The sequence below is a fragment of the Delphinapterus leucas genome, chromosome 6 (assembly GCF_059928025.1).
Source record: "Delphinapterus leucas isolate spDelLeu-1000000601 "Yukka" chromosome 6, BTC_Dleu_Yukka2, whole genome shotgun sequence".
NCBI lineage: Eukaryota > Metazoa > Chordata > Mammalia > Artiodactyla > Monodontidae > Delphinapterus > Delphinapterus leucas.
In genome coordinates, this window is record NC_143134.1 from 40,659,157 (window position 1) to 40,682,163 (window position 23,007).

Here is a 23,007-nt window from a genome sequence, read left to right on the forward strand (position 1 = left end):
TGCTTAGCACATCATAGTCAGGCTGCTGTAAACCAAAACTAAAGAGCAAAACTCAAAAGCAGCCAGAGAAACACCTTACATAAGGTGAGAAGGGTAAATAAGTACATATCAAGTGGTGGTCATTCTCTGAGGAAAAATAAACCAGGGTAGGAAGGACAGAGTGAAAGAGGAGGAGTTATTTAGAGTCAAAGATATTTGAGCAGAGCCTGAATGTGTTCCTCACTGCATGGGTTAGCTGATTTAGGGAGAAGAGCCTTCCAAGCAGAGGGAATAGCAGATGTCAGCTCCAAGCCAGGAGGACAGATCAAGAAAATGGGTCAGAGAAGTAGCAAAGGACCAGATTACCTAGGCCCTAGAAAAGACTGAATTTCATCCTGAGTAAGAAGGAAACTGTCATGAGCAGGGGAGTGACATGATGTCTTCTGTTTTAGGATTGCTCTGTCTGCTAAACCAAAGAAGTAGTCCATTTGATGTGGAAATACATTGGGGAACTGGGGCTACCACAGACACACCCCACCCCACAATTCACTATGTACATTAACCTGTCTAAAAGGCTGTGATACATCCCTTTGTACCTACAGTAAAGAAACCTGTTCACATTTGTTCCACATTTCTTAGACCTTTTGAGCCTAGACTTTTCTTTAGCATCTTAACAATGTCAAAAGAAACACTTTATATTTTTTAAACACTTACTATATGCCATACCCTGTATCTGAATGCTTTGTGTCCATTATTTTATTCCATAACTATCCCATGAAGGAGATTCTGGTGTTATCCCTTTTTACAGGAGCCTGAAACCTAAAGAAAATGGGGACCTTACTGAAGGTCTCACAGCTAGTACATGAGGGAGTGAGATTTGGGCTCAGGTGGTTTTATTCCAGAACCATGACCTTAGGCCTAGGCCATGTTGCCTTCTCTTAGACTATTTACTAAAGAATTATTTCCAAAAATCACCAATTCTTTTGCAAATCAAAACCTTGATTTTTCCTTTAAATTTACAGATGTCTCAAAGATACTCCTTTTATAAAAAATACCTTTTATATTTTCAGTGAACTAAAGTATGTTACTTTTCATTTCTTCCAGGATTAATATGCTCTGATTGATATAAAATCGTTTCTGCCTTATAATAGTATGTGTCTAATTTTTCCCAGATTGAAGGATTCTCATTAAACAAACTAGGGAATTTCAACCTTAAAGAAATTCAGAAAGACTCTGTGGCCTGGGAGTACACTGATAATGCTGCAGGGGACGCAGACTCAGCAAAAGAAGAGGCACCAAAAAAAATGCCCGTTAAAAGGGGACAGGTCTGTTCTCCCTTGTTTCTAGTTTTACTGTCTATTTTTAATTTGTTAATTGTGGAGTTTATGGGTTACTCAGTTCTTCCTCTCTTCTTTCCTCAACTATCTTAACTATTTCGTGGCTGTTTAGTTTCCTAGTCTATTCAGTCCTTTGAATAGACAAGTAATGAGAAAAGGTAAAATTCAAATCATTGAATCCACAGTTACTTATGTGGTTTCTTCTGTGTGCAAGGTGCTATGAAAGAGGCTGAGAATTCAGAGATAAATTCCCATCTGTCCTCTAAGAGCTTAGGTCTTAGATAGTATTATGAGGTTTAAATATATGAAAAGTTAACTAACCTCAAATTACTAAAATAACAGTGAATAAGTCTGTGGTCTAGCGTACTTGTCCGTATCCATACTATTAGGGGTGGGCAGGAGAATTTATGCAAAAGGAAAGAATTGCCATTAGAATTTCAAACAAAAATCTGAACAATGTAATTATACTAGTAATAACAATAGGATTCTGACCCAAATTGGTAAATGGTCCTTGACTCCATGAGCTTCCCCATAACCCTTTGGGGTAAAATGACAGTAATACCCACAAAATACTTCTGAGACCTGGATTCTTATCCTAGCTCTTCGCAAACAGGTCATGTCACTCTTTTAGTCCTTATTTACTCATGCCTAAAATGAGGAGATAATGGTGAATCATACGTTCTCCAGGTGTGTTTTCTGGAATCCTTGAGAGTTGAGGGGAAGAGGGTGGGGGTGGCACTCTACCCCTGCTGCCGCCAGAGCACGCTGCTGGTATCAGTTTTCTATTTGGGGTTCCAGGAGTGGCTAAAAGCACAGGCTGTGGAGCCAGAATATTTGAATTTACAAACACAAATGCAGCTCTCCTACTTCCTAGCTGTGTGTCTTTGGGCAGGTGACTTAATCTTTCTGTGCCCCAGTTTCCTCACCTGTGAATGGGGATGATATTGGTACCCTCTCATAGTCACTGATTTATAGAATGCTTCACTCAGTGCCGAGCATGTGGTAAGCACTTAGTAAATGCTAGTTGCTAGTCTTATTTTATTTGAGAAAGAAAGTGTTCTCTACGTTAAAAAAGCAGAAACAACAACAACAACAAAAAGTGTAAGTACCACTAGTCTAGATATGTCAAAGGTCTCTTAAGTTCCATGTTATGATATTATCAAGTCATTTCAGTGAGATGCTTAAAAATCCTTAGTAATGCTGAATATATGGATAAAGAGGTGAGATCTAATGAAGCTTTCCATTTCTGGGGTTTTCTTTGTGTCCTCGACTATAGTGTGTGGGACCTAGACAACTTCCATTTTTAATCAGTTTTGCTTTGTAAGCCCACCTAATAACTTTATCTTATTTCACAGAACCTTTGTGGTTAAGATTTAGTGAATAAGTATGTGGCATTAATAAAATACCATACTACTTGTTTTGAAGCTTGATATAATAAAGTGTGATTGGAAACAAATTTGTATACCCTAGAAGGAAAAGCTATTGCTGAAAGTCCAATTAAATACTTTATCTTTTCATTTGAATGCTAATTGGAGAGATAAATCATGCTGCCACTTCTGAAACTGAGACCTCGACAGTGTCGAAATTGCATGGTGTGGTGAAAGAACACTGGACTGGGATCAGGAGACATTGTCCTCATTTTGCTCCTGACGAGCATTGTTGAGACCTTTGACAAGTCACTCTTTGGACTTCAGTTCCTTCTCTTGTAGCATATGGGAGTTGAACTAGATTACCTCTTAAGAGCATCTTACAGTTGTGACATTGTTTCAATGGTATATGGATTTCTTGTATTTAAAAAGACTATACCTAAATGAAAAAATACAGAGAGCAACCAGTCTGCCAGATGCTTTCCCTTGTTTTCTGATTTAATCCTCATAACTATCCTGTGTTATAGGTGGTATCATCCCTACTCTGCAGATAATGGTAGCGACCATTTTTTGAACATGTGTGCCAGGCACTGTGCTAAGCTCTTAACAGACACTCTCTCACTCAGTCCTCCCAACAACCCTATGAGGTGGGTACTGTGATCCCCATTGTTCAGATGAGGAAACTGAGGCTTAGACAGCTTATATACCTTCACCAGGATCAGACACAGCCAGTAAATGGCAGAGCTGGATTTGAAAGCTAAGCATGTCCCACTCCAAAGCCAGTTCTCTTAGCCTCTGTGCTATACTGCCAATCCAAGAAAGAAGAAGCTAAGTCACAGAGCAGTTAAGATCTGTGAAGTGGTAAAATTGTATTTGGACCCATTTTTTTCTTTTCTAAGTCCTTTGTACTTTCCACTATATTCCATCACAGTATGTCCCAACTTGTCATGAGTCTGTGAGTGGAAAACTTAGTATTAATTTCTGATATCAAGAGTTATTTATTTGACTTTAAAATCAGTTGCTACTGGCAGATTCAATGAACTTAATGTAGCTTCTCAGAGCAAGTGAGAGGAGTGTTTTTCCTTTTGCTCTGTGCCTCTAGCTGCAGCCCATTTCTGTGTGTAACTGTGTAAAGGCACCCTCCAGAGGCAGGAACAGGGAGAGCTCAGTGCTGAGAGTAGTAGCAATCAGGGCACAGTTCTCTCCACCTGCCCTTAAGACTTCAAAGTAAGGAGTGCTGCCTGGTTACATAAAACTGCCTGTCTATTCCTATGATAATGACTAGATTTTAACATACTTTAATCCTGGGAATTCAGTGAAGGAATGCTGTTTTCCCACAATCAAAATAGAACCTAGAATGTGGTTATCTAGATAGGCTGTCAAATTCATATCTTTGCTAAGGTTTTTCAGATTTTTTTTATTTGATGCTTGAATGATCTCTTATTTTTCAGATTGTACTGACATCTGAAATAACCTGTATATTTTCTCTTTGCTGTTAATAGGTATCATTAATATTTGATTTAAAACACCAGCCTTCAGTACCGGTTGGGCAGCTCTGGGTGGAATTGCTTCGATTCTATGCTTTAGAATTTAATTTGGCTGATTTAGTGATAAGTATCCGTGTCAAAGAATCGGTATCTCGTGAATCAAAGGATTGGCCCAAAAAGCGCATTGCCATTGAAGGTACCTCAAAATGTTTATCTTTAATTTCCCCACCCCACCTTTTTTTTAAGGTGTCAGTCTAACAGCATGCTTTTTATTTCAGTCTTTTTTCAGCTCCTACATGTAAGGTAGGCCTGACCCCAAAAGTGAAATAGATAGCCAGAATCTTGCATGTGTTACAGTGAGTCATTCCAAGGGAACAGATTGTTCATCCTGGGTTTTTTAAGTGCTGCAATAAAACATCTTAATCACTTAAGCAACTAAAAGAATGGCTGGCTGTGTCCTTACTTTCTTTGTAAATTGCTTTAACAACTTGAAATGCTTAAAAAGTCTTTTCGAAGTGATGTGTAAATCCCACTTTCCTCTTTGCTGTTCTCATTTCTGGATTTTTAGATTCACTCCTTTCATGGATTGTTGTTGATGTTTACAAAGGTTGAGGAAAGTACCTTTTCTCATGAAAAATAACATTCTTCATCGGATTCCTCTCCATAGAGAAAAAGTATAGTTATTTTTGGAATATTTGCAATAACATTTAGAACTTATTCATGAAAACACCTTTTCTCTTAAAAAAAAACACTTAAACTCTTAAATGAGTTAAGGTTCATTTAACTGAAACCACTGTATAAAAGACATACTGATGTGCCCTGTAGATTTCATTAAATGTATGAGATCTCAGCTTTACAAAGTCAGGAGGTGGAAACCCCACTAGAAATCTTAATTCTCCTCCTTCAGATAATTTAAAGAACCTCCTAAATGGAATTTTCTTATTTTTGCTTGATTTTTTTCAAGCCTTATATTGCATAAGAGGGTTTTTTGCATTTTGCATAAATTCTGTGTGCAGTCATGGGGATCTCACATTTTTAAACCCTCCCCTGCAGTTTCTCTGGCTCAGCTCTTCTGGCCAATTGCCTAACCTGCTGGAGTTCTAGGGGAGGAGAAAAGATTGAGAGAAGTGGTGTCTCTTCCTGGTGCCTCCCTCTCGCCCCTGAATTCAGTCCAGCCAGTTCAGTGATGGGGCTTCCCAGGGCAGAAGAGTGGAGGTAAGCTCTACAAACCACAGGGCCTTGCTGAGTGGGGAGGCTGAGCACTCAGCAGAGCCTGGCGGGAAGACCTCGCTTCCCGAGGGCACAAGAGCCACACTGATGACATCTTTTTTTTTTTTTTTTAACCTCCGCAGTCACAGAACAGAATAGGGAAGGGGTACTGGTTCTGAACAGAATGGGTTCTCTTCAGAGAGCAGATGTTTAAGAAAGCATTTCTTTTCGTTTTTAAACTGTATCTTCTTACTCCCCATCCCCAGTTTTTTAAAAAGCATATGATACATGATAAATTTTACTGTTGCTTACTTGTTGTCTTTATCTATAGCAGGCTAATTTTTAAAACATGAAATAGAAGTGTATGAAGTAGCAGATTTTTTTTTTTTCATTACAGATCCCTACTCTGTTAAAAGAAATGTGGCAAGGACCCTAAATAATCAACCTGTGTTTGAATATATACTTCATTGTTTAAGGACAACGTATAAATATTTTGCTCTTCCACACAAAATTACAAAATCCAGCCTTCCAAGGCCTCTGAGTACTGATACCTGTACTTCCAAACATTCTAAAGAAGTAGCAAAACGTGATCCAGATGTACAAGCGAAAGATGATAAACTCAAAACCTCAGTTTTGGCTCAAGGTCCTGGTGCTGCCAGTTTAACTGCGAGCACCTGCAAGGTACCATCACTTACTCTTAAAGAGACTGCTGAAAGCTTTGAAAGCCCATCAACAGAGGAAATGGGAAACACACACATCAGTGTCCACCTGGAAAACTCAGACTATATCAAGGCAGAGGTCACTTGCGATGACTCTGAGGATGTTAAAGTACATCATCAAGAAACAGGAAGTAAAGATGAGAAAGAAAAATGTGGAACGGAGGGCAAGCATCCTTTGACTGCTGATGATCAAGCTTTAAGTAGTAGCAAACATGGAGAGCTTGTCCTCTGTGGCAGCCCAGGAAATGACGAGACTCATGGCACTTTGCATTTAAAAGGCTTCGAAACTCCTACAGCTAAAGAGTGTGACGAATTTGCGACTTTAGATGACAAGGCTGATGTTGATGAAGAAAGCATTGAAGGTACAGATGAACTTGGAGATGCTCTAAGCCATTTTACCCCTTCAAGACAGGGCCAGACATCAGGAATCACTCACTCTGATGAAGAAGAGGAGGAGGAAGAGGAGGAAGAGGAAGAACCCAGGCTCTCCATTTCCCGAAGGGAAGATGAGGATGATGTTGCTAATGAAGATGAGTTAGACAACACCTACACTGGATCAGGGGATGAGGATGCCCTGTCTGAAGAGGATGAGGAATTAGGTGGATCTGCTAAGTATGAAGACTTGAAAGAATGTGGAAAACACCAGGTGGATGGAAATCTACTAATGGAACTTAATAAAATCAGTCTTAAAGAAGAAAACGTATGCGAGGAAAATTCAACTGCGGATCAGTCTGATTTCTTCTATGAATTTAGTAAACTCATCTTCACCAAAGGCAAGGTAATCAGTGCCACTCCTAGACATGGCACTAGGAGACTTGAAAGAGTTCTAATGCATGTACTTTCGATTTTTGTGTACTAAGACAGGGCTCTCCCCTCTTGGTAGTGGTTAACAAGTTGCTCTTTCACTCCAGTGCAACCACTAGGTCCACTTCCCTCCTTAATCTCTTAGGAATTTGCAGAGGAGAAAAGTAATGCTGTTGGTAGTAAAAATAACTGCCTTTTTCTCCTGCGTGTACCAAAAGGGTGTCCCCATCTCAGATACTTTGGAGTGGCCACACCATTATATTTTCATTCCTTTGGAATGTGAGAAGTAGAATGTGTACTTTGGAAAAAAGATTCAAGACCCCTTTATTTGGTAAATAAAGTTTTATCTTAAATCTTTTATTATTTGCTTTGCCATCTTCCTGCAGTCTCCTACAGTAGTATGCAGTTTATGCAAACGAGAGGGTCATCTGAAGAAGGACTGTCCCGAAGACTTCAAAAGAATCCAGCTGGAACCTTTGCCACCATTAACACCCAAATTTTCAAATATCTTAGATCAAGTTTGCATTCAGTGTTATAGTAAGTTATTAACATTTCTTTTGATTTGTCAAAATATTAAATTGGCATTTTCTCAAGAGTTATCTGAATCACTAACCTGTTAGCTTCATTATAGGGGCTAAGTCTGTTCCATTCTCCATTGTATCCACAGTGCTCTGTGTATCCTGTTGCATTTGGGACATGCAATAAAAAATTGTTAAAGAAAGACACAGAGGGAGAATTTTTAAGTCTTAAGACTGGAGTACTATCATTTCCTAACTGGTATTCCTTGAAATGTTTTTCTAGGTGCCTGCCATTAATCATATTTCGTCACAAGGAGTATTCCATAGTTCAAGTAGGGAATAACTCTATATCCTGCCCCCTCCCGTAGAGGTTTTTAGGGCACATTATCATAATAAAGCCTCCTGAGAAATGCTATGGTAAAGAACTTATTTAACTCTTTAGTCTTCTGTAACTCTTTTCCAAAAGTTGAGCGTAGAGTACTTTTTAATTAATGCTAATTAATAACCTTTATAACAGCCCTTTAAGGAGCACCAGTTTGGGGAAGTGTTGGTATACTGAGGTATAAAGCTCCACAAGGAAAAACATTCGATGGAGAGGCATGGCAGCTGCTTAGAGTGAAAGAATGTGATCCATCACATTGCTGTACCTTGAGATGTCTGTCTGTGCCAGAAGACACTTATTCTGAATCAGGGATTTCTTTTTTAAACCTCTTCAGAGAGTATAAGTGATGAAAGGAAACTATTGGTTCTCTTTAGAAAAAATACATACATACGCACATGCTCACAAACTATTGCGTTCACCCTGGCGGGGGCGGGGGGTGGGGGGTGGGGGGCGGTGCGGGAGTTTGTGTAGTTCCCTGAAGGCTGCCTTCATAGGGCTCTGGGTCTCTGTGAAACCCAGGAGCAGAACCCTTGTTCAGACTGCTTTACATCTCAGGAGCAGTTCTTGGTGATAGACTCTTTCAAAAGGCATCTTTATTTTACATTGCTTAATGCGGTCTACTGAGAAGACACATAAAATTTAGAGTTTTGTTTATTTTTTTTTTAAGCCAGTTAGGTTTTATTAAAAAATATAGTTTTTCAGAGAATGTGAACAATCTTTGTTTCTGAATGTATCTGTTTATTTTAAACAGAGGATTTTTCTCCAACTATTTTAGAAGATCAGGCACGTGAACACATTCGGCAAAACCTAGAAAGTTTCATAAGACAGGAGTTTCCAGGTAAATAATTTTTTACCTTTAAGAAAAGAACGATAGTGTGACTTTCCTTCAGAATGAGTACATGTGTTACAACAACATTAATTTTGAGACTAAGAAAGCAGTCTTACAGTGATGGTGGGGACAGGGCTTAAGTTGTTCTGTGATATACCTAGGGTGGCTTTTGGTCTTCCCAATCCTAGTTTGCCAATAGAAAAGACAGACGCAGTGTAGTATTTTGCTTAGATACCACAAGTGAACTTCATTTAGTATTAGGTTTAGAGTCAAAGTTCAGACCTGTAAAAAGTGAATTTATTTAGAAAGTAGTAAGCTTACATTATTAAATGTTCTGAGATGATCCACATTTTCCTTGAAATGTCCTTGCATTTAAGAAGAAAGTGGCATTTGATAATCTTGCATGTCTTCTATAACTTGTATTTATTTATTTATAGTAAATTTTGAGAGAAAATAATTTATAATAAATGGCTAGTTAATAAAAGAACATAATTATAATGAGATTGTTATAGGACAGTTAACAACTGGGTATTTTTGATTCATGAGAGAGTTGTTTCTATCAGAAAATTAAATGTACTCAGGTAATTAGGTATGAATTTTCATATATCCCTAACAGGAACTAAACTGAGCTTGTTTGGCTCCTCCAAAAATGGATTTGGGTTCAAACAGAGTGACCTTGACGTCTGTATGACAATTAATGGACTTGAAACTGCTGAGGTACAGTGACCACGTAAAACTTCCATTTGCTGTGGAGTGTGATTTGACAATCTTGACTGACAATAGCATGGTATTTTCCAGATTTATCAGGGTGTATCATACGGAGTATGCCATTTGGCACAATCTGTCTGGTCAGATAACTTAGAAGTTGAGAAGTGAATGTGAGGAGTAGAAAGGCTTCTGCTTGCAACTTGTAGTGCAAACTAGATTTGAAAGCAACATCTGGGAATTCTAGAAAGCTAAACCAGCCTCTCCCGTGTCCCAGTGGCGTAGCCGCTAGGCTGACTCAGGTACATAAATATACCAACGTGAGGTTTTCTGAGAAGTTTTTTAGTAGGCAGGCAATGTGGTGCAGTGATAGGAGAGTGCTAAACTGAATTTAAGACAGACTTGGTTCATCAGTCCTTAAACATGTGGTCTTTGGTTGATAATCTCTAATATCGAAGTGAGATCCTCTTGCCTCAGGAGATGGTTGTGCTCTTCAGCTTGGATCATGTATGTCAGGAGTCAACGAACTATGGCTTGCTGCCTGTGTTGTAAATATCAGTTTTTATTGGCATACAGCCACACCCCTTCATTTATGTATTGTCTACATCTGCTTTCACTCTGTAACTTCGCGGTTGAGTCCTTGCAACAGGCCATATGGTCCACAAAGCAGAAAAGGTTTGCCAGCCCTCATGGATATGAAGGCATTTATAAAATGTAAAATACTTTTGAAAAGGTGTAAAGTCTGAGAAGTACTGAATTTTTTATTTATAACAGTCCAAATGCTGTATATCCAAAGGAGTGATTGCTGCTGTTGCTCAGGATCTTTTTATGCCTTTTTTGAGTTTCAAGTTTTTATCCTTTGAGGATGTATCTGGCTTGGGGAAATAGTCAAAATTTATCTAGCATGACTATGGTGAATAGGTGGCTAAGCAAGATTGGGTCCGATATATGGAATGACCTGCTTATATCGGGTGGCCAAAAAGTTCGTTCGGGTTTTCCTGTAATGTGGAAAAACCCAAACGAACTTTTTGGCCAACCCAATACATCATCAAGATTGAATTTTTACATGATTAATAAACTAGTCTTGAGGGCATTTTTAAATTAAATTCCAAATATATTCTGGGAAGTATATAGCCATCAGAAGGACTTAATGTTTCAGCCCAAATGTTTTTAAATATTTGAAATATTATTCATATTTCCTGTATGACTTTCTTTTTGTGCATTATATTTTTTACTAGTTCTGTGGAGAAATAATCTGAGCTTAATTACTCTCCACAGCATTTCATCAGCTCTTAATTAAAGTATAATGAAGGTCTACCCAGAATGAATAAGACGGGCCACAGAAGCTCCCTCTTATTAATTCTGTCACATAGAGAGTACTTCTGAGTGACATAATTACATAGCGGGGAAAAATGGAGATCCTCGCTGGTTCAGAGACTTTTCTGGAGACGCTGATTTCAGCCTTTCTTGTGCCTCCAAGAGCAACCCAATGAGGGTTTCCACATCCTTAGGATATTCCTATGAATGAGGATTAACGCTCACCTAAAAGGGAAAAATGTATGTAGAATAATTTGAAGTTAATTTTGTTATTTCTGGAGGAAATGGAAACTATAACAAGGTTAGGAACCTGTCTTCCATTTCTGATTCAGTAGTTTGTGCCTTTATTTTTGTTTGTTTGTGCCATTTTTCTTGCAGGGGTTGGACTGTGTAAGAACTATTGAAGAATTGGCAAGAGTCCTCAAAAAACATTCAGGTACCTCTGTAAGCTTTTTCTAAAAAATATTTTTGTCTTTTTTATTAGTGTTTTGCATACTTAGAATTTATGAATGCCAACGAAACAGTGTAGTGGCTCATATAACATTTGTGGTATTGGTGTCTTTAAAAAAATCTTCTGTGATTAAGTATGAAAAACTGAGGAATTGGTTATAATATGTGTGTGCATGTTTTTGCCTCAGTCAGTTTTATTTCAAGACAGAGTATACACCACGCAAGAAATTTTGGGAATCGCTTTGCCTTATCAGCATTGTGTAAATCAAAGTGTAGGGGCTGCTCGCAGTGCTGTGAAGTATAGTGGGACGCACCATGGACTAGGGTGATGGATTGTACTTACAGCTGTTTAGCTGTGTGTGACCCTGAACAAGTATTTACAGCTGTAAAATGTACAGATTCTGTAAATTGTGCACAGAGCTGAAATGCCATTAGCATATTCTCCTGCCTCTCTTTGTCAGAGGCAGCTATGGATGCTGTTAACAGTGAGAGTCTTCTTTTAAACTGTGGTTCATCCAACTTCTGTGCTAAGAGTTGAAAATGAAAGTGAACAAGATATTGTCGTTGCCTTTGTGGAACTTAAAATCCGTGCACCATCCATGAAAAGCTTTCTTATATCTTAGTCAAGAGTAGACCTAGGGCTTCCCTGGTGGCGCAGTGGTTGAGAGTCCGTCTGCCGATGCAGGGGACACGGGTTCGTGCCCCGGTCTGGGAAGACCCCACATGCCGCGGAGCGACTGGGCCTGTGAGCCATGGCCGCTGAGCCTGCGCGTCCGGAGCCTGTGCTCAGCAACGGGAGAGGCCACAACAGTGAGAGGCCTGCGTACCGCAAAAAAAAAAAAAAAAGAGTAGACCTAAATTCACAGCGTAGGCATGCACACATACATACATACATACACATAAATATGCACCTGGAATGCCCCTTTTTGTTGCATTCTTTTTTTAAATAAATTTATTTATATTTGGCTGCGTTGGGTCTTCGTAGCTGCACGCGGGCGCTACTCTTTGTTGCGGTGCGCGTGCTTCTCATTGTGGTGGCTTCTCTTGTTGCAGAGCACGGGCTGTAGGTGCGTGGGCTTCAGTAGTTGTGGCGCGTGGGCTCAGTAGCTGCGGCGCATGGGCTTAGCTGCTCCGCGGCATTTGGGATCTTCCCAGACCAGGGCTTGAACCCGTGTACCCTGCATTGGCAGGCAGATACTTAACCACTGCGCCACCAGGGAAGTCCCTGTTGCATTTTTTATTTCCAGGAGTTTAAAGAGGATACTGTGTTATTTAAGTAACGGGGGAAAAAAACTTAATTTTGATTTACTCCTAATGAAAACCTAGCGCATCAGTATTTTTTAATATGTTTTGATATGATTTTTTTGGTCATTGAAATAAGCATTTTGGGAATTTTACCTCTAAAGATCATATGCTTTTTTATTTTTATTTTTGAAGATTATGCAAAGAAACTAAATTGCTACGCTTCCGTGACTATTAGTTATTTAGTACTGAGCTAGGTTTTGACTTTTGATTTTGAAATAATTTCAAAGTTAAAGGAAAGCAGCAAAAATTGTGTAAAGAACTCTGTCTATCCTTCATTCAGATCCACCAGTTGTTAACATTTTACCACATTTGATTGATCATTCTATCTCTTGCTTGCTCTCAATTTTTTTCTGTACCATATGAGATTAAGCTGCAAACATCACATCCCTTTCCCCTAAATACCTGTGTGTATTTCCTAAGAATGAACCATGTTAAAAATAGGTCACTTTTAGACTAGAAATGACTTTTACATACAGATTACAATGTAATGCAGATTGCATGGAACAAAAATGGAATAATAGCTACAGGACTATGATTAAGAAAGCAGTCTCCCCATGTATTTTGTTGGGTACCTGTTATGTGCTCAGCACTGTGTTGGGCACTTAGGGATGGTAGAAAAATAAGTCTGTATAGGTCTTTGACAGCTTTCAGATCTCAAAGGTAAGATAATCTCACAGGCTATGTAACAATGTGTGGTAGTATTCATTTATTAAAATGAGTTGTAGAAACTACAGCAAGTATTAAGTAACTTCTGAAGAGAGAGAGATTCTGGGGAAAGAGTTGGGTAGGGGAGGTTCATGGAAGAGATGGGCTTTTTCTGATCTCAGATGATGATGAACATGATTTGAAGAGGATAGGAAGAGAAGTCATTTCTAAGATGCATGGATGTGAGTGCGAGAATCACTGTAATATATTTTTTAGGACAGTGAGAAGATTGGTACATTTTGAGAGGAATTTCAAGTGGGAACTATTAGGAGATAAGGTAAAGTCTGTAGATATTTGGAAGCCACTGAACTTTCTTCAGAGGGGAGAAACCCCATAAAAGCAAAACTTAAACTTTTTTAGGGAGCTGATATACTCTTAAGGAAGATATAATCTAAGTGACAGAGCAGAAGGACCTTAACCAGATGCCAGTGATCCTAAAAGGAAAAGAATATGAGAGATTCCAAAGGGAAATGTCCTAGAATTGGAACCTACAAGTAGGAAATACGGGTTCAGGCTGATGTCTGGGTGTTTGAGAAATGAGAATGTTTGCAGAGAACGCCGGTGTGCCATGAAGCTATAATCTCCGAGGGTTAACAGCACAGCAGGCAGTTAGAAATATGGAGTTGTCAGTTAGGATTGAAGAACAAAATGAAACAGTTTTGTATTGAAATGCTTGAAGGAAGAAGGAGAGACAGAAGCCAAGAATAAAACAGAATTCCATGGAATCATTTGAGAGAAGTTGAGGACCAAGCTTTAATTCTTGAGTGTAGAAATTAGGGAAGGACACTGAAAAAACAGCTATTGGAATGGTAAAATAAGAACCAGGATGATGTGCTATGAATAAATCCTAGAGAACAGGCTTAGAAGTGGTTAGCAGGGTCAAATTCTAGAATGGGAAGGAGATTGAGAAAAAGGATATCTAATTTAGAGCCAGTATAGCAAAGTAATTAATGGGGCTTCTAGAATCAGACTCTCTAGTTTTAAATCTTGGGTCCCTGCTTTCTGGCTGTGTGATCCCCAAAAGTCACTCAACTTCATTATGAGCACTCAGTTTCTCATCTATAAAGCAGGAACAACAGAAATAGCATTTACGATTAAGCAAGGCAATACATTAAACTACAGGGCCTGACATAACGCAAAGTGTTCAGTAAGTACGAGCTTCCTTGCCTCTCCTCCCTATCAGTGTGTTAGACTTCTGTCTCCCACACAGACCTTTTTTGCTGAAATTTCTTTCATCTGTGTACTTTTTTTCTAAATTCCAGACCACTAGGTTTCTGCCCTCTAGCCATCACCACTTAACTCTCTCAGAAGGAGCTCAAACCCCAACATCTCAGGATGGGCTCATCTTTCTCTTTACTGCCTTCCTTCTGCTACAGCCACCACTACCGGCTCGTCCTTCTGAATCCTCTTTCTTGCTTATTGACATTGGCTTCCTTGGAATCACCCAAACGAATGAAGTGATAATTAGCCTGTCCTAGACTAGGTTCAGTAGATTCAGTCATACCTAGATTTGAATCCCAGCTCCACAGTTCACCAACTGCACATTCCTAAGCACGTTCATTTCTCGGGGTCTCTGTTTCCTCATCTTTTGGGTAAGGGTGAATGGTCTTAGGAGGTAATGTTTGTAAAGGAATCTAGGTACTCAGGAAATGGTCTTACTGTTACAGCCCTCCTTCTTCCTTATCACCCCTACTTCTACTTCCCCAACCCATCCAGTTATGGATGCTCTCACACATATCTTACTGCTTCTCTGCCAGGTCAGGTTTTTTTTGTTTTTTTTTTTTGCAGCACGCGGGCCTCTCACTGTTGTGGCCTCTCCCGTTGCGGAGCACAGGCTCCGGACGCGCAGGCTCAGCGGCCATGGCTCACGGGCCCAGCCGCTCCGCGGCATGTGGGATCTTCCCGGACCGGGGCACGAACCCGTGTCCCCTATGTAGGCAGGCGGACTCTCAACCACTGCGCCACCAGGGAAGCCCTGGGTCAGTTTTTATAATGGTCACTTAGTCTCTCTTCTGGGAGCCTCCAGTCTATCCATTGCCAGGGACCTTGTCTAAATAGATGTGGTCAGTGATTCTCCCCAACTTACACCAGTGCATTGGCATTTCTTTGCCTCTGAGGATGTATATGTCCCCTATTTGGACTCCTCCCAGTTTTTACCACATCTCCTATTACTCATTATTTCTTTCCCTCAAGTCCACTCTGTAGCCTGAACGATTCCATGGAAGTTCCCTGAACATGCCGTTCTGCTTCAGGCATCTACCCTTCCCCTGTGCAGTTTTCCTTGCCTGGTAAATCCCGTCAGCCTTCTCTTTTTTTGCCTGTTCTTTTTCAAAGCCTAGCTCAAGCAGTTTACTTCTCTGTTGAAGTTGATTCCTTTCTTTTACTGACATAGCTTCTAGCTCCAGGATGAGTAATTGTTGTTTTGAGGATTCTGATGATTACCCCTATGGGCTTTTCTCCATATTATATGTGTAGTCATATGGAGAGAATAGGTAGGGCCCACATAGTCCAGATTCTGTAGTAGTTTCCTCTTTTGTGGTGTTTATCAGACTGACAGCCCTATACACATGCACATGATCCATTGAGTTCCTGAAGAGCAGTGGCTGCCTTGTTCATTCTTGTACTTCAGATATTGATGTGTTTAACAAATGTAAACTTTGCCAGAAGAGTCTTCCCAGATGTTTGTTAATAACAGAGAATTCTTTGACTAGTCTTAGTGACTCACATTAACATAAGAGCAACTTATATCCCCTGCTGCTGTATTTAATGACACTATCTTATTTCCCAACCTAGGGCTGAGAAACATCTTGCCTATTACAACAGCAAAGGTGCCAATTGTAAAGTTCTTCCATTTGAGAAGTGGTCTGGAAGTGGACATCAGTTTGTATAACACATTGGTAAGATTTTCTTTAGACTTTTTCTTTATGGAGATGAAGGGGAGCAAGTATCTCTTAATTTACACAGTCTTTCAGTAAAATTAAGCCGTTCATTTCACCCAGTTCATTCTTTCAGTAGTTATTTATGAGTGCTTGCTAAGTGCCTGGCAGTGTTCTGAGGCTGGGGATATAACATAGAATTGAGTTAATATTAGTATTCGTTTAAAATGAGGTCAGAGTGGCAAGTGCTTTTTGTTTGGCTTGAACTTTGTTTTAATTTTGGAGCGTGTATGTGTGTGTGTGTGTTTGTGTGTGTGTGTGTCTTTGGTCTCATACCTGGTTTATTTCAGGGCTTTATGGGACCTCTCTGGCCCCTAAGGACATTTAATTTGAATAATGGGCAGGGAGTGGGGGGTGCAGATCTTACGTTGACTTAAATGGAACTGATTATTTTAATAGCCTATATTTTCTAGGAATGTTTAGACTAAGGAGGCCTGAGATCAGATGTCACTTATAATTCTTATCTAGTAAGTTAATGAAGTTTGTCTTCAGGGGAAAAATATTAGCTTCAGCCTAAATGTCTTCATCCTAAAATGAATTACAGTGTAAACCTTTTCAGAATATTCCATCTTAAAACTTTTTCTTCTAACTGGTAGACTTACAGTGTAATTTCCCTTTTAACAGGCCCTTCATAACACAAGGCTCTTATCTGCTTATTCAGCCATTGATCCCAGAGTGAAATATTTGTGCTATACCATGAAAGTATTTACAAAGGTGAGTATGCTTCCTCTTGTGATTTATCAGGAAATTTCATTACATCTTCAACCTTGTTGAAAACATAAGTCCATAACAGAAACAGACTCAGTGATATAGAAAACAAAGTAGTCGTTACCAGTGGGAAGAGGAAGTGGAGCGATAGGGGTATATGTATTATGGGATTAAGAGACACAAAGTACTATGTATAAAGTAAATGAGCAACAAGGATATATTGTACAGCACAGAGAATATGGCCATTATTTTGCAAAAACTTTTTTTGGCCTCACTGCACGTCTTGTGGGATTTTAGTTCCCCGACCAGGGATTGAACCCGGGCCCTCGTCAATGAGAGTGCAGAGTCCCGACCACTGGACCTCCAAGGAATTCCCTACTTTGTTATAACTTTAAACGGACTATAGGCTATAAAAATATTGTATCACTATGTTGTACACCTGGAACTAATATAATATTGTAAATCAACTATACTTCAATTAAAAAAAGAAAAAGAAAAGATAAGTGTGTATTTTTAAAGAACCATAGCCATGTCAAATGCTTCTTTTAACTATTTGAGAAGCCCTACTCAGCAAGCTAAAATTTTGTTGCTTAAATTTTACGTGGTAACCTAATATTGCTTCTGGCTGATGGTTCCACAGCTTTGTTGGGGTTTGTTTTGCTTTGATTTTTTTTTATTTATTTATTTTTTTGGTTGGTCTTATTTGGTTTTGTTGGCATATTTTAGCATTTGAAAATGTAATTTTTATATTAGTGCCCTGTAGAAGCACCTTACTCTTAGTGACAATAGAGTAGATGCAAGTGTAGCAGAAGACATTGGTGGTCTTTCCTTTGTTCCTCCTTTTCCTTCCCCCCAGATGTGCGATATTGGCGATGCTTCTAGAGGCAGCTTATCGTCATATGCATACACGCTTATGGTGCTATATTTTCTCCAGCAGAGGAACCCACCAGTCATTCCTGTCCTTCAAGAGGTATTAGTAAAAGAAATTGTATTTCTCATCTGTAGAGCTGGGTGATCTTTGAGCCCTCTTCCTTCTCTAAAATTCTGTAGTTAAAATTTTTACTATTTTCCTACAAGTTTTTGTATCAATGCATTAAGTTTGTAATCAATACTAATAGTTTAAAAATTAATTTCAGATATACAAAGGTGAAAAGAAACCTGAAATATTTGTTGATGGCTGGAATATTTATTTTTTTGATCAAATAGATGAACTGGTACGTATTTTAATAGTAAAGAATTTTTACATCCTTGACTGAAAGTTACCTATCCTATGCTGTAGTGTAGATGGTCAACAACTATATTATCACTTGTAATATTTATTTATATTATGATAGTAAAAAAAAAAAATAGCACATACAGATGATTCCTTTGAAGTTGAAAACATTTTTTTTAAGCCAGGTGAGTTTCTAGGGACTATATCCAGGATTTCTTTAATGCCCAAGAATTCCAAATGGTCAAGTAACTTTATTCCAAGTGAACAAATATTTGCTCTGTGGTTTCCTACAGAGAGTTTGGAAAGACTCTCAGTTACAGAGATATAATAACCAGGTATCACCAAGACTCTTAAAATTTATTTCCAGATTCTTCCACAAACATGCATTCTGAGGTTTGGCATTTAAAACCCTGAGCTCTTTCTGTCTCCAAGTCATAGGGTAGAGATTAATAAACTCATGTAAATGATATTTTAAAATATAAAAGAAAAGTTATATAATTATATTTTTATGTATTTAAACTCTAGTTAATTAAAATAAACCCAGATTTACTCCCTAAGATACAAATGACTATTGATATTAACACTTTACTATAGAGCATGATATCTCTTGTTCCTTCTATTTCTAGCCCACCTATTGGCCAGAATATGGAAAAAATACAGAATCTGTTGGGCAGCTATGGTTGGGACTTCTTCGTTTCTACACAGAGGAATTTGATTTTAAAGAACATGTTATTAGCATCAGGAGAAAAAGTCTGCTTACAACTTTTAAGAAACAGTGGACATCAAAATACATTGTTATTGAAGGTACAAATAAAATCAAACTTAAAACTGAATAGAATATAGAGATTGAACTGTGAGGGTGTTCTTCATCCTTGCAGAGCTCTTCCAGAGCAGCCATGAGCCACTGATCGGGGTGCGCCTTGCAGCCATCCCGTTACTGTCCACATCAGGCAGACTTGTCTGTTTCCAACTTAAAGATTTATTTTTAAATGACTGATGCCCTCCCGTGGGGTCTCTCACAAATCCAAAAGTCTTTGTTCACCATGACAAGCCCTTTACCTGTGTTTAACAGGTACTGGAGAATAAGGTTGCTATAGAGGTAAGCCAGCTTCAAAATAGTGGGACTTTTAAAACCTTCCTAAGTGAGGGTTTGAAGAGTACCACCGAAAGTCAGTTTTCAAGGTCTTTATTTGCTGTTTATTGATGGAGAAGTTTACCTATAAGTAGTTAGATATAAAATTTGCCATTTATTTCGCCTGTGCTGAAGCCTTCCTTGAATGCTAAGATCCGTGGGCCATTGTGTTTGTATTGATATTTGATTGTTTATTTCCACTTTGGGAGATTTTTGTTTCTATCTTTGTAGATTTTTTATTAACTATATATATATTTATGTATTCACCAAATTGTTTTCAGTGGTTGCTCAGTATTGGTTTTTTTTTATTGTTGTGTACTTGTTTTACAATATTATATTAGCTTCCTGTGTATAAAATAGTGATTCGATATTTTTATAGATTATTCTCCATTTAAAGTTGTTATAAAATATTGGCTATATTCCCTGTGCTGTACAGTATATTCTTGTTGCTTATCTATTTGATATATAGTAGTTTGTGTCTCTTAATCCCATACCCCTATCTCGCCCCTCCCCGTTTCCCTTACCCTACCGGTAACCACTAGTTTATTCTCTATATCTGTGAGTCTGTTTCTGTTTCGTTACATTCATTTGTTTGTTTTATTTTTTAGATTCCACATATGATAAATGTGGAATTCCACACATTCCACAAATGATAAATTTGTGGGATTTTTAATTTTAAAGACAAAATGGAGTTTAAATGTTTAAAAATGAATTGAGAAATGGCTTAAATATTTTGTTGATTTTGGTCTTTTTAAATTTATTTTTAATCTAATCATATCACCTAAATAATGTATTACTTTAGGTTATGCTTTTATCATTACTTCTGCTTATTGACAGTATTAAACTACTGTGAACATTTGTAAAATTAAATTCAGATGACAATGAGTTATAGATACAATTTTAACTTTTTGGTATCTGATATGTCAAAAACATAGAACTTTGTCTTAAACCTTTCCACTATCACAGTGGGTTCTTACGGTCTGCCAATTATTAATATTTTTTTCTTAATTTTTTGAAGCCTCATTATCTTTTGCTTTTAACTTTACATTATTTACAAACGAGCCATTAGTAATAGGCTATATTAGAAGGAAGACTTTTAACTAGTCATTCTAGAACTGAGAAATTTCAGTGGTGGTAGTTTGTAGTGTCTGTACGATAGCTAATATCGTAGTATCTCTGCTACACCAAGCAAACAACCAAAAATACTTACACATAGCACACACATAAAAATCACCAGAAGAAAGCATGACCAAACCTACTAGAAAGGTAACCTTCTCATAGCAGTTATTAGTATAGGGTTATACTGAGTAAAGGGTCCTATACGCCAGTAAACTCTTAGTGGGTCTAAATCCCAAATGGTATACCCCAGTTATTATACATTAGAAGCATAACAGACAACCAGAAGGAATGCCTCTTTTTACTTCGTTACTCTTTTTTTTTCTTTTTTTTTGCGGTACGCGGGCCTCTCACTGTTGTGGCCTCTCCCGTTGCGGAGTACAGGCTCCAGACGCGCAGGCTCAGCGGCCATGGCTCACGGGCCCAGCCGCTCCACGCCATGTGGGATCTTCCCTGACCGGGGCACAAACCCGTATCCCCTGCATCGGCAGGCGGACTCTCAACCACTGCGCCACCAGGGAAGGCCCCTTTACTCCTTCTGTATGTACCATATACATCCTCTATTTTCTTAATGAGATGATCCCCAAAAAAGGTTTTGGGTTTATTTTTTCCTTTGCTTTCTTGAATATGTTTTTAGACATTTATTGGAAATAATTAAATATCTATACATAATGTTTAAATTGTGAATTATTCTGTGTATTTTTATTTTAAATCCAATATAAAATAGTATTTTGATTTAGAAATAGTGCTTTACCTGAATTTATTTCATGAACCAGTTTATTCAGATCTCACATACATCTTTGACATCAGCATTTTTTCATCATTTCTACCACTTTTTGGATCATCTAACAAATAATATTTCGGATACATCATGTTTATATACCTATCTAAGACATTTGAGATGCAGACATTTCAGATCATATGGGAGGGACTTCCCTGGTGGCACAGTGGTTAAGAATCCACCTGCCAGTGCAGGGGACACAGTTTTGAGCCCTGGTCAGGGAAGAGCCCACATGCCGCGGAGCAACTAAGCCCGTGCGCCACAGCTACTGAAGCCCACACACCTAGAGCCCGTGCTCCACAACAAAGAGAAGCCACCGCAAAGAGAAGCCCGTGCACTGAAATGAAGAGTAGCCTCCGCTCGCCACAACTAGAGAAAGTCTGCGCACAGCAGCGAAGACCCAACGCAGCCAATAAATAAATAAATGAATAAATAAAATTCTAACACAAGCCATTTGGTTAAAAAAAAAAGATCATACAGGAGTCTATTTTTTGGCTGCATTGGGTCTTCGTTGCGCATGCAGGCTTTAATTGTGGCGAGCGGGGGCTACCCTTCGTTGAGGTGTACGGGCTTTTCGTTGCAGTGGCTTCTCTTATTGCGGAGCATAGGCTATAGGCATGTGGGCTTCAGTAGTTGTGGCTCGCGGGCTGTAGAGCACAGGCTTAGTAGTTGTGGTGCACGGGCTTAGTTGCTCCTCAGCATGTGGGATCTTCCCGGACCAGGGATCGAACCCGTGTCCCCTGCATTGGCAGGCAGATTCCTAACCACTGCACCACCAGGGAAGTCCCAGGAGTCTTTATATAAAGCTTTTACTGGAAATGGAGATCCAGATAGCCATTGGTATGCTACTGGGACAGGTGTGTGTGTCTGTGTATGTTTTCATTTATCTTCTGTTTTATGAGCTTCATGATAAATTATTTTCTAAAATGATGTTTTAAAGGCTGTTAATTAGCAGGAGCATTCAGTACTAAAATGTTTTAAATATATTTGTGACTTCTATATGCCTCTAAAACTAGCATGATTAGGTAATATCAGACTAATATATCTTCTCCAAACAGTATTTTGTTGTTCAAAATGAAGCACGTTCTCATAATATGAAGGACTCTTTAAGGATTCAAATATAAAGCAATACCCTCTTTTCTGATGGATACTTTTGGGGGAAAACTTGCCTTATATTTAGGAATATATATATATATTACTTAGTTGTATTATAGACTTAAAACTCATTAAAAAGGCAGTCATTTAATACTTTTATTAATGATAAAGTATGTAACACTTTCTTCTTGTTATATAGACCTCACTTAATGTATGAATACTGGTATTTCCTATTTGATTATCTTTTTATGTTTTCATTAATTTTCTTTACTTAGATCCATTTGATTTGAATCATAACCTTGGAGCTGGATTATCAAGGAAAAGTAAGTTATTACTTCGTTTATAAATATTAATGCCATCTTTTCCTTTTAATCCCTCCAATTGAGCCTTTACTCTTTTCTTCTTAGTGACAAATTTTATAATGAAAGCATTTATAAATGGGCGAAGAGTATTTGGTATTCCAGTCAAAGGATTTCCAAAGGACTACCCCTCAAAAATGGTAAGTTTTGGAAATACAAAAAACCAATTCTAAAAGCCATTTAAGCACCTAATTTGTATACATTACTTCAGTAGTAATCTAAATACTCTGGAAGTTTGGTGAGTCTAGCCAAGATAAAAACCTTTTAATAAACATCCCTGTTTTGAAGCCATTTATCAGGAGAACAGGAAGAGATAGCCGGAAGTGGAGTTTGGGTGGGAAAATTAATAATTTTGTTGCTGCTGCTTTTCCTCGGTAACACACATTGGTGGCACTGCTGTTCCACCAAGCATTCAGCTCCATACCAGCCTCTGCAAACGCAGTTTGCACATATCTAAGGACATCCCCCACCCCCTCATATGACATCTAGATTCTTCCAGTCTGCTTGCAAAGAGTAGTAAATCCCTTAATGGGACAAGAGAGAGTCAGTGCTGC

At 38.5% G+C, this 23,007-nt stretch overlaps 1 protein-coding gene across 17 annotated transcripts in view; it reads left to right on the forward strand.

The window, feature by feature from the left end:
• The window catches only part of TUT7 (terminal uridylyl transferase 7), a 70,618-nt gene that overhangs the window by 27,616 nt on the left and 19,995 nt on the right, over positions 1-23,007 (forward strand). For 12 of the 17 annotated variants that reach the window (XR_016393527.1, XM_089913038.1, XM_089913042.1 and 9 more), the window contains 15 exons: positions 1,152-1,304; positions 4,186-4,366; positions 5,777-6,876; positions 7,289-7,439; positions 8,554-8,640; positions 9,248-9,348; positions 11,032-11,089; positions 15,907-16,010; positions 16,674-16,763; positions 17,614-17,727; positions 17,894-17,971; positions 18,597-18,774; positions 20,603-20,758; positions 22,370-22,417; positions 22,502-22,593. Coding sequence is in view for 16 of the 17 variants with exons in the window: in XM_089913038.1 (XP_089769164.1) it covers positions 1,152-1,304; positions 4,186-4,366; positions 5,777-6,876; positions 7,289-7,439; positions 8,554-8,640; positions 9,248-9,348; positions 11,032-11,089; positions 15,907-16,010; positions 16,674-16,763; positions 17,614-17,727; positions 17,894-17,971; positions 18,597-18,774; positions 20,603-20,758; positions 22,370-22,417; positions 22,502-22,593 (2,691 nt within the window). In the remaining variant the exon portion in view is untranslated. The remainder of the gene's footprint in view (positions 1-1,151; positions 1,305-4,185; positions 4,367-5,776; positions 6,877-7,288; positions 7,440-8,553; positions 8,641-9,247; positions 9,349-11,031; positions 11,090-15,906; positions 16,011-16,673; positions 16,764-17,613; positions 17,728-17,893; positions 17,972-18,596; positions 18,775-20,602; positions 20,759-22,369; positions 22,418-22,501; positions 22,594-23,007) is intronic. The other 5 variants (XM_022558932.3, XM_089913043.1, XM_022558935.3 and 2 more) reach the window with 3 other exon arrangements.